Source organism: Megalobrama amblycephala, linkage group LG3 (assembly GCF_018812025.1).
Source record: "Megalobrama amblycephala isolate DHTTF-2021 linkage group LG3, ASM1881202v1, whole genome shotgun sequence".
NCBI classification, from domain to species: Eukaryota; Metazoa; Chordata; class Actinopteri; order Cypriniformes; family Xenocyprididae; genus Megalobrama; species Megalobrama amblycephala.
In genome coordinates, this window is record NC_063046.1 from 8222939 (window position 1) to 8235089 (window position 12151).

The 12151-nt window shown below is 34.9% G+C and overlaps 2 protein-coding genes across 2 annotated transcripts; both read right to left on the reverse strand.

Moving 5' to 3' along the window:
• Positions 1-1213: 1213 nt before the first annotated feature.
• On the reverse strand, positions 1214-8111 carry sdhaf2 (succinate dehydrogenase complex assembly factor 2). The gene is made up of 5 exons (XM_048183687.1): positions 7887-8111; positions 6168-6379; positions 1682-1791; positions 1268-1481; positions 1214-1229 (listed from the first exon to the last, which is right to left on the reverse strand). Exons 1-4 carry the CDS (start codon positions 7911-7913, stop codon positions 1354-1356), a joined length of 477 nt encoding a protein of 158 aa, XP_048039644.1. The 5' UTR covers positions 7914-8111; the 3' UTR covers positions 1214-1229; positions 1268-1353.
• Positions 8112-9821: 1710 nt separating this feature from the next.
• Positions 9822-11685, reverse strand: polr2l (RNA polymerase II, I and III subunit L). Its single transcript, XM_048183688.1, has 3 exons — positions 11530-11685; positions 10193-10304; positions 9822-10112 (listed from the first exon to the last, which is right to left on the reverse strand). Exons 2-3 carry the CDS (start codon positions 10285-10287, stop codon positions 10004-10006), a joined length of 204 nt encoding a protein of 67 aa, XP_048039645.1. The 5' UTR covers positions 10288-10304; positions 11530-11685; the 3' UTR covers positions 9822-10003.
• Between the last annotated feature and the right edge of the window lie 466 nt (positions 11686-12151).

Sequence of the window (12151 nt, forward strand, 5' to 3'; positions counted from 1 at the left end):
CGAGCCCCATTCACTCCCATTATAAAGCTTGGAAGAGCCAGGATACTTTTTAATATAACTCAGATTGCGTTCATCTGAAAGCAGATAGTCATATACACCTAGGACAGCATGAGGCTGAGTAAATTATGGGATTATTTTAATTTTTTGGATGAACTATCCCTTTAAATATCCAAATACATCTTGGGGTTAAAATTACTGACCAGCCGCATTAAACGAGCTAAACAACAATCCTTTCTGAAGTGTCTTTAGCATCTTTCAGATCTCTTGTGCACGTTTGAAATCTTAAATTCAATATTCAGGGCCTCATTTATAAAATGTTGTGTAGAAATCGTCTTACACTTGATCTTACGATCATTTCTCCCATGTGTGTATGTGTGATTCAGAGAACCTGCGTACGCCTCTCTTCCAGATGTGAAATGTGTAAATGGCAAATGATCTTGAAAGTGTGCGCAGCTGAATGGTTTCAGATTTCCACCTTGTAAACATCGCCTAAGTAATGTCATTAGCATATAAAAGAGCACCGGTCAATGTCCAAATGCTTTACTTGAGAATGGCCAGCGACAAAATTTGTTTATATTTCACACATACCTGCAGTTCTCAGACTCTCAAGAAAAAGTGCGTACGTCTACATGCTTTTCCACGCCAAAGACCGTTTTTAAACTTGAATGTTGGCGTGGATTTTTATAAATGAGGCCCATGGTCTCACATCTTGTGTATGGACAAATCAATGTCTATTTTAAATTACAAATACCCAAATAGAAGCTATCAGTCTATTCTATTCAGCTATATCAAACCTGAATGGTGCATTAGCAGACACTGTGCTTAAGCTTTGAGTACAAACTAATTTGTTGTAAACCAAACTACTTAAGAAAATAACATGATTCACTCTGTGAGCCTTTCAATGCCTGTAGCAAAGAGCTGTAAAACCTCATGAACTCACGACACAAATTTGTTCCATGCCATGTAACATCAGAAAGACAACCTTGAAAATAATATATTTAATTGGAAATAATCTTTAGAAATATTCTTCCTGTGGTTGTTATAAACCTGTTGAAACAAACTCTACAGTCATCGATTAGAACAAACTTTAATACAACTGCTATTTTCACATCACAGTCACTGTACAGCATTTATTCAGAATTGCGGTTTATATATATATATATATATATATATATATATATATATATATATATAGTTTATTTATATATGCCTGGGTGCATTAATTTACCGATTTACCGTATATATATATATATATATATATATATATATATATATATATGGCTGCTTGCTCTCAGGTGTTTGTATGAGCTCAGTTCTGGTTTGCTCTGACAGTCTCTGACACAAGGCTGAGTTTTAACTGCTCTTGTCCAGATATTCAAGATTGGGGGCATCTAGACGCTGCTCCATGTCCTTGTTCTTGGTGAACTCTTTGAGCATGTCCATCACCTCGCCCTGGTACTCATCAGGTGTGGGCAGAGCCTCTGACAAAAGGAGGAAGACAGTGTTTAGAATTGTGTGCAGGCTCATTTTTGGACCCATTTTCTTCCTTTATACATGTTCATGGTCACAATACACCACAGGAAAAAAATATATTATATTTTCAATGAAAAACATCAAGTCAATTTAATGCCTGAGCAGAGCTCTACGCCACTGAAGATCTATTTTGTTTGTCTGTTCATACCTGTTGCCCAGTAGTAGATGTCCCAGTCGTTGCTGGGTTCATTGATGATCCTGTCGTACTGCTTGAGCTGTGATTCACTCATTGTATTCAGGTACTGCTTTGCAAAAAGACTGGTGACAAACAAACAATAAAAGGTACAGATAGAATAGCTGTCACTTGATTTTATTTAATAAGTATTGTGCTTATTTTTTGGTTTTAAATGTTCTAACAGAAATAACATGGAACGGAGTAATTTTAGTATTACGGAGATACTATTATAGTTCTTATTAATATTTGGAATTTTTTAAATATTTTCTGTCTTCATTTTAATCATATTCACCCAAAAAAGAAAATTCTGTCATTAATTACTCACCCTCATGCCGTTCCACACCCGTAAAACCTTCGTTAATCTTCGGAACACAAATTAAGATATTTTAGTTGAAATCTGATGGCTCAGTGAGGCCTCCATAGCCAGCAATGACATTTCCTCTCTCAAGATCCATTAATGTACTAAAAACATATTTAAATCAGTTCATGTGAGTACAGTGGTTCAATATTAATATTATAAAGCCACGAGAATATTTTTGGTGCACCAAAAAAAAAACAAAATAACGACTTATATAGTGATGGCCGATTTCAAAACACTGCTTCAAGAAGCACACAGATGAATCAGTGCATCGAATCAGCTGTTCGGAGCGCCAAAGTCATGTGATTTCAGCCATTGGCAGTTTGACACGCGATCCGAATCATGATTCGACACACTGATTCATTTATGCTCCGATGCTTCCTGAAGCAGTGTTTTGAAATCGGCCATCACTATATAAGTCGTTATTTTGGGGTTTTTTTGGTGCACCAAAAATATTCTCAGATTTCATTAAAAAGATCTTCATTTGTGTTTCCAAGATGAACGAAAGTCTTATGGGTTTGGAGCGACATGAGGGTGAGCAAAAAAATGTCTTGTTGTGCCTTTGGATGTCAGAATCGGAATGTGAAAAAGACGGTCTTCATTTTTATTGAATACCGTGGTCGAAAACGCCCCTCGAAACTAAACACAGATGCTTATGGTTGGAAGCCATTAAATGGACAGATTGGACTGATGAAACCTGTGATCATTAGTCTACTATTAAAGCACAGATTTGATGTAAACAATAGATCTACATTAGGGACATTAGGGACATAATGTATTAACCCTACAGTTACAGCATGAAATAATATTTAAAGGTGGGGTGTGTAAATTTTAACAGCATCTAGCGGTGAGATTGCGAATTGCAATATAGAGAAGCTACAGTGGTCAACACAGGACAAATATGCATCGTCTGAGACAGCAGAGAGTAGCTAGTCAAGCAAACACGATCTGTAGAGCAGTTTGTCCGTTTAGGGCTACTGTAGAAACATGCCGGTGCAAAATGGCGACTTAACATGTAAGGGGACCCGCGGTGTATGTAGATAGAAATGTCTCATTCTAAGGTAATGAAAACATAACGATTCATTATGTAAAGTCTTTATACACCACTGAAAACATAGTTAAAACATAGTTATCTTCCTAAAATTTACACTTTAACAATATGCTATGATAAAGTTTGTAGTGGCTTCCTGAATAAATAAAAAAGCAAAGCACACCTGTTGCGCATTTTCTAGAATTTCTGTATAGAGGGTATGCGTGTGTCACCATCAACCGTTATGACTGCGGTCACGCCCACTGAGTGGCAGCATTGGTTTTCAGCGTGAATGCAACGAAAAACACACAAAACACTTACAACATGGGAAAGAGCTTTGTGATTGACTGTACAAATAGCTTTGACACAAAATCTGAGGTATACTTTTACAAACTGCCGAAAGCTACAGAAAAAATAAACAAATGGATCACTGCAATTCACAGAAACAGCTGGACTCCAGCAGAGAATGTTTTGCAGTTATCATTTTGTGTCAAAATGTTGGATTTTGGGGTCAAATCATACCCTATATATCGTATTGTTATATATTGTGTTCAACTCATCAATTAAATATTTACCTTATATTCTGCATAATTGGGTGTTTTTAAATAAACACTGACAAAAACTATACAATTTTTAGTGCTGGACAATATGACAATACAGGTGCTGGTCATATAATTAGAATATTGTGAAAAAGTTCATTTTTTTTTATTGTAAATTATTTTTAAAAATGAAACTTTCATATATTCTAGATTCCCTACATGTAAAGTAATACATTTCAAAAGTTTTTTTTTTTTTTTTTTTTAATTTTGATGATTAGAGTGTACAGCTAATGAAAGTCCAAAATCCAGTATCTCAAAATATTAGAACATTTACATTTGAGTTTCATTAAATGACCATCCCTACAGTATAAATTCCGGGTATCTCTTGTTCTTTGAAACCACACTAATGGGGAAGACTGCTGACTTGGCAATGGTCCAGGGGACAATCATTGACACCCTCCACAAAGAGAGTAAGTCACAGAAGGTCATTACTGAATGTGGTGGCTGTTTACAGAGTGATGTATCAAAGCATATTAAATGCAAAGTTGACTAGAAGGAAGAAATTGGGTAGGCAAAGATGCACAAGCAACAGGGATGACCACAAGCTTGAGAATACTGTCAAGTAAAGCCAATTCAAACACTTGGGAGAGCTTCACAATGAGTCGAATGGAGCCGGAGTCAGCGCATCAAGAGTCACCACACTCAGACATCTTCAGGAAAAGGACTACCAAGCCACTTCTGAAACAGAAACAACATCAGAAGCATCTTACCTGGGCTAAGGAGAAAAAGAACTGGACAGTGAACAGAGGTCAAAAGTCCTCTTTTCAGATAAAAGTAAATATTGCATTTCATGTTGAAATCATGGTCCCAGAGTCTGAAGGAAGACTGGAGAGGCACAGAATCCAAGCTGCTTGAAGTCTAGTGGGAAGTTTCTGAAGTTAGTAATGATTTGGGGGGCCGTGATGTCTGCTGGTGTTGGTCCATTGTGTTTTATCAAGTGCAAAGTCAATGCAGCCATCTTCCAGGAGATTTTGGAGCACTTTATGCTTCCATCTGCTGACAAGCTTTATGGAGATGCTGATTTCCTTTTCCAGCAGGACTTTAGCACCTGCCCACAGTGCAAAAACCACTTCCAAGTGGTTTGCTGACCATGATATTACTGTGCTTTATTGGCCAGCCAACATGCCTGACCCCTGAATCTATGGGATATTTTCAAGAGAAAGATGAGAAACAGTCGATCCAACAATATTCAGATGATCTGAAGGCTCAATAGTGCCTCAGCAGTGCCACAGGCTGATCACTTCCATGCCACACTTCACTGATGCTGTAATTTGTGCTAGGAGCAAGTCATTTGCTGTATTATGTGCTGCCAACCAAATATTGAGTGTACAAATGAACATACTTTAAAGAACTTGAACTTTTCTGTTTTGAAAATCCATTTTTTGATTGATCTTAGGAAATATTCTAATATTTTGAGATACTGGATTTTGGACTTTCATGAGCTGTACGCTCTAATCATCAAAATTTAAAAAAAAAAAAAAAAACTTTTTTAAATGTTTCACTTTACATGTAGGGAATCTAGAATATATGAAAGTTTCATTTTTAAAAATAATTTACAATAAAAAAATGAACTTTTTCATGATATTATAATTATATGACCAGCACCTGTATATAACATTGATATAAGTGTTCACTCTGATTTAGACCTACCTATATTATATTTACATAAAATATTCACAGACAGATTTGCTTTTTTAGGCACATATAAATGTCAGGAAACACGACTCCTTGCTGCATGTCAATATCCATGGATTAGGTTTCTTTGACATGCTATAAGGCAGTGTTTATCAACCAGGGGTCCATGGACCCCTAGTGGACCTTGGCATAATGCCAGGGGGTCCTTATAAAATATCTGAATATGATTTTTTTTTTTTTTTGTATATGTTGACATTTGACATGTTTGCATAAAAATAGAAGATAATATATGTATAATATAACTGACTATATGAATATAGGACAAGTAAACTAATGTAGTAGTAAATTACACTTGATTGCATTTGTTTGTCACAAAAACATTAATGATACCAATGAGCCAGTTTTATTCTGGGGTTCTTGAGGATGGTTCCAAATAAGACGGGGGTCCATTACTCAAAAAAGGTTGAGATTCTCTGTTATAAAGCACACTTTCGAGTCCAACCTTTAGTGTAATTAATTTGTTTTACTCGCGTTTTCGCAGTTTCCCCTATTAAATCCAGTCATGCAGCAGGTTCTTTTGCCACTCAGTCCAGCTGAGGGAGCGTGTTCCGGCGGGAAAGTGACGTCTATGCATACCCTCTATTTTTGTGTCGTTAATTATGAGAAGTTACACCGTCATCTTGCTCTGACTAAAGTGTCTTGAACCTGATGTCGTAAATACGAACTTCCCAAGAGGATTTGAACGCACTGACAGACAATATTACATGTGGTTTTCCTGAAGACTCTGCCTGCTAGAACAGGTTTTGCTCTGTTGAGTGTGTGATCTGGCATACGGACCTCAGAAGGATGCAGTTCTCCAGCATGCCTCTCTTGCGGCTCTCATACAGGAGCCTCTTCCTCTTGATCTCCAGGGACTCGCCTGTCTTCTCCTGCCACGGCGGCAGCGGGATCTCAATGATGGTCGGTTCTGGGGCATCACCTCGGTAACCCCGAGAAATCACCGTGCCAACAGCTGGACGCAGTGATGCTCGGCAAACCGAACCGACAACCTGGGAACAGATCAAAATCAGACAATGTTGAAAATCTCAACTATTTTATATGGCTGATTTATCTGACATATTAAATATGCAATTATGAGTGCCAATAAATAACGTCAAAATAATTAACATCCTGAAAAAAAGGTTTTGGCATCATTATAGTGGTTCAGTGGTCCTATCTTAATATTATAAAGCGACGAGAATATTTTTTGTGCACCAAAAAAATAAAATAACTTTTCAACAATATCTATATGGGCCGATTTCAAAACACTGCTTCATGAAGCTTCGGAGCTTTATGAATCTTTTGTTTCAAATCAGTGATTCGGATCTCCTATCAAACTGCTGAAATCACGTGCCTTTGGTGCTCCGATTCACTGATTCGATTCGTAAAGCTTTGAAGCAGTGTTTGAAATTGGCCATCACTATATTGTTGAAAAGTCGTTATTTTGTTTTTTGGCGCACAAAAAGTATTCTTGTTGCTTTATAATATTAACATTGAACCACTGTACTCACAAGAACTGATTAAGATGTGTTTTTAGTACCTTTATAGATCTTGAGAGATGTTGAAAAACTCAACTATTTTATATGGCTGATTTATCTGACATATTAAATATGCAATTATGAGTGCCAATAAATAACGTCAAAATAATTAACATCCTGAAAAAAAGGTTTTGGCATCATTATAGTGTTTTGTCACAAGACATATTACTTCATATCCAATATTTATTTTTGTTAAAAAATTAATTAATAAATAAATATACTAAAATATAATATTTTGACATTATATTTGGCATGTCAGGATTTTATATAGTAGCAGTGTTATTTTAGTATCATTAAGATTATAGTATTATATAGTTTGTAGTTTTATTTTCAATTTATTTTTAGTTAAACGTTTAGTAATTTAAGGTTTTTTTTTTGTTTGTTTTTGTCTACATGGTTTTAATTTATTTTATTTCAGTTTTAGTTATTTTAATACATTAAGTTAAACTAAATTTAAAAAATGAGAAATGTTGCAATGGCAATTAGCTTAAATAAAATATTTTTTATATATATTTTATTTTATTTTAGTAATGTTTATTTTATTTCTAGTTAAATAACGAAGATATTTTTATGGTTTTAATTAATTATAATAACCCTGGTATAATCAACAAGAAAAACGTCTAATACAATGAGCAACATGAAGTGCAGAATCTCAAGAGGTGATGAATCTGTTGCTCAGGAAACTGTATTATAATAAAAGACAGAAATATAGTCTTATGTATGAATTCGCATGATAGTTTCATAACGATGAAGATGTCAGTGTCCTCGTCTGCCCTTGCTCGACACTCAAAACAAGACGACACGATAAATATCCAACAATTTCCAAACCCCTGATTTAATTCTGAGTGTTAAACATTAGCTGTATGATATTAGGGCTGCAGAAAGATGTTATTGTTAATTCACTTCAGACACGTGAGGTCAAACGACATCTTTAAATCCTGTCGCCACATATGAATGCAAAGCAAATAATTAAACATACCTTTCTTGCAATAGCTGCTGATAACATGTTTTCGAGAAGTATCTTCAGTGATGTGTGACTGTGATCCGGTACCTGGCTGACAATGTTTTATTTTGAAGGAGAGTTTATGCAACTGTTTCACAACCAGAGCAGGAAACGCAGCGGAGCGGCGCCATGTTGGTAAGGTCAATATCATTTTCTTATCTGAATGTTGCTTTGACTAGTTCTTTTTTTCTAGGCCGTGTACACATGACAAGAGTGTATTTTAATCTTATGTTTGTCCTTGACTGGGCTGACATGTGTAAGTTTAAAAGAGACAACCTAATGAAAGCTAGTATTTGTTTCCTAGGGACTGTGTTTCAGTGAACACTTGTGAAAGCGGATGGAAGCTTCATATATTTTTTTAAAGGGACAGCGTTATGAATTATGAACATAATTATATATCCGTTCCCTTTACTTTACTTTACTTTACTTTACTTTTATTGAAGCACAAACCCTGAATCTGAATGTCTAACTAAAACTTTTACTTAAGTAAACATGGATTTTTTTATCAATTTTTTTCAGCAACATTTGTGTTTATACTTTATTTTTTTTTATATTGTTTTCATTTTAATTCTTGGTAATTTCTTTATGTACTTTTGCCAGTTAGTTAGTTTTCAGCTTATTGATCTCTGGTCAATTATATACATTTCTAGATGTTTTAAAGGGTTAGTTCATCAAAAATTAAAATAGAATATATTATTCACCCTCATGTCGTTCTACAGTTGTATGGCCGTCATTCATCTTCAGAACACAAATTAAGATATTTTTGTTGAAATCCGATGGCTCAGTGAGGCCTGCATAGCCAGCAATGACATTTCCTCTCTCAAGATCCATAAAGGTACTAAAATCATATTTAAATCAGTTCGTGTGAGTACAGTGGTTCAATATTAATATTATAAAGCGACGAGAATACTTTTTGTGTGCCAAAAAAACAAAATAACGACTTTTCAACAATATCTAGTGATGGCCGATTTCAAAACACTGCTTCTTGAAGCTTCGGAGCTTTACGAATCGAATCAGTGACTCGGATCTCCTATCAAACCGTTAAACTGCTGAAATCACGTGCCTTTGGCGCTCCGATTCACTGATTCGGAGCTTCACGAATCGAATAATTGTGAATCGGATCTCCTATCAAACCGCTAAACTGCTGAAATCACGTGCCTTTGGCGCTCCGATTCACTGATTCGGAGCTTCACGAATCGAATAATTGTGAATCGGATCTCCTATCAAACCGCTAAACTGCTGAAATCACGTGACTTTGGCGCTCCGACTCACTGATTCGATTCGTAAAGCTCTGAAGCAGTGTTTTGAAATCGGCCATCACGAGATATTTTTAAAAAGTCGATATTTTATTTTTTTGGCGCTCCAAAATATCTTAATTTTTGTTCTGAAGATGAATGAAGGTCTTACGAGTGTGGAACAGCATGAGGGTGAGTAATAAATGACATCAGTTTCATTTTTGGCTGAACTAACCCTTTAATGAGACATTAGTATAATTAAAAGGAATAATAATAGTTAATAGTTTATTGGCCTGTTTAGCTGAGCCATCCAAAACAAGCCCTGAAAATTGATAAAGGAACACATATTACACAGACACTTGATATTTAATCTTATTAGATGATTGGTTCATTGCATTTGATAGATTTTAGTTTCAATAAAACATTTGCAATAGGTTTGTAAAAGGTGTTTTTGTTGCATTTACACGGTTTTGACCAGCAGAGGTCACCAGCGCGTGGCGTTTCGAACGCTTCAAAACAATGAATCATTTTGCGAATCAATTGATTCGAAGCTTTAAAAAGCCTCGTTTCTCCCATCACTGCTCTACAGTGGGAAATCATCCCTTTTTCCATCAATATTTTGATAACACTAGTTGAACACAGGTTCAGTTTGAAATGTAACGAACTGTACAACAGATATATTTCAATCTTTATTTAAGAAAATGCAAATAAACAAAATGCGAATAAACAGTCATCACATAAGCATCTTCAGATGTGGTCTGTAGCCCACGTCTGTATATCTTTCATTAGGATCAAGTCTTTGGAAATATTCCTAGTGGGATTTTCATCTTCAGTTCAGTTTAATCTTCAGAAAGCTCCTCATTTCTCCAGCGGTGCGTAATTCAACAACTTCTCGATAAGATCCACGTGGGCCAGAAGCATCCGGCGACAGCAGTATCTCTTCAAACCCAGAGCATCGAGAGCATCACTGTGAAAAAGAGCAAAGAGTGAGATTGAGTTCAACGCCACCGTAAGATGCGCACAGAAATGGAAATGTTATGAACTCACCCCTCTGTATACTCTGCTTGAAGAAGACCTAAATACGCCTCCCATTTGTTCCCAACGATTTTCCCACAAGTGAAGCAGCGAACAGGGATGATCATGGTGAAGGACGAGAGGCCTGAGAAGACAAAGAAAGTGTTTATTAGAAAAAAAACCACACGGGTTTCTTAGATCTAGTATGCAGTCCTGTTTCTGCCACATAAAGGGGGGATCATAAGTCAAAATTATGACTTACTAAGACATATTAATGAGACAAAGTGTCAAAATTATGTCTTAAATCATAACTAGAATACATAAAAGATGAAATTCTGACATACCAAGTTGAAATCTTCCTTAAAATGCCATAATTTTGACTTTTTATCTCAAAAATGTGACTTTTTAACCCTTATAATTCTAATTTAATGTCTTAAATCATAGCTAGAATACATAAAAGATGAAATTCTGACATACTACGTTGAAATCTTACCAACAAAGCCATAATTTTGACTTTTTATCTCAAAAATGTGACTTTAACCCTTATAATGATAATTTAACATGTCTTAAATCATAACTAGAATACATAAAAGATGAAATTTTGACATACCAAGTTGAAATCTTCCTTAAAATGCCATAATTTTGACTTTTTATCTCAAAAATGTGACTTTTTAACCCTTATAATTCTAATTTAATGTCTTAAATCATAACTAGAATACATAAAAGATGAAATTCTGACATACTACGTTGAAATCTTACCAACAAAGCCATAATTTTGACTTTTTATCTCAAAAATGTGACTTTAACCCTTATAATGATAATTTAACATGTCTTAAATCATAACTAGAATACATAAAAGATGAAATTCTGACATGCCAAGTTGAAATCTTACTAACAAAGCCATAATTTTGACTTTTTATCCTAATACCAAGTTGAAATCTTACTTAAAATGCATACTTTATCTCAAAAATTACTTTTTAACCTCATAATTATAATTTAACATCATAATTATGACTTCATGTCATCATTTCCACTTTCATCAATATCTTTATATATTATCTATATATACACACACAACTTCTCTCGATTGAATGACGCTAATGCATAAATGCTTGAAATTAATTCGTTATTGTATCAACTGTAACGACTTTACTATTAGCAGTAAACAATAGAAAACTGGCCAGATAAACAGCATGCCTGCTGAGATATAAACGTGATGTTCTGCTGCTAATAGCATTTAATAATTAAAAATATAATAGCGAGGTTCAGTTCTAGATAATTTCCTTATCTTAAAACCCACAACTAAACTTTCACACTTAGTTCCCGTTTTTATTATTCAAGATGTCAAATGAAAATGTAAGAAATATTACCAAAACAAGCTCGCACGCTACACACGTTCCTCTTGCGCCGCTTAAAACAAACGCTTGTCAACTGCGTAATTTCCGCGTTGCGTTTGTCAAATACGCACGGGCGGAAACAAGGATTATGAGAAGCGTTCCGCGCAAGAAACCCTTTCACAGGTCCGGGTTTCTCGAAGCGGAAGTCGTCATAAGTAAAATTCTATGGCTGTAAATGAGAGAATAAAAATAATAATAATAATAATAATAATAAAATAAAAATAAATAAATAAATTAAAAAAAGAATGAGAGAATACATTAAATATATTTTTTATCCCCATTTTCTCAAATTTCAAAAGAAAAACTCAACAACAGTGTGTTCACAACTTTCAAAAATGGGGAAAAAATAGAGAGAGATTGATAACGGCAGTCAGGAGAGAAAGATGTCAACTTTACCGTCACAGCAGCGTTAACTAGTTTTAATTAGTTTTTTTTTTTTATGAAAAGGTAATACAATATTAAGTATATTGTTATAAATGTACATACATTAAAAAAAAAAGAAAATATAAAAAACTTTGCAAGATTTATGATGATGCTGATGACCGTGAAAGGGTCCAGTGAGCAACATGAGACAATTCGATCAACCTCAATTAGT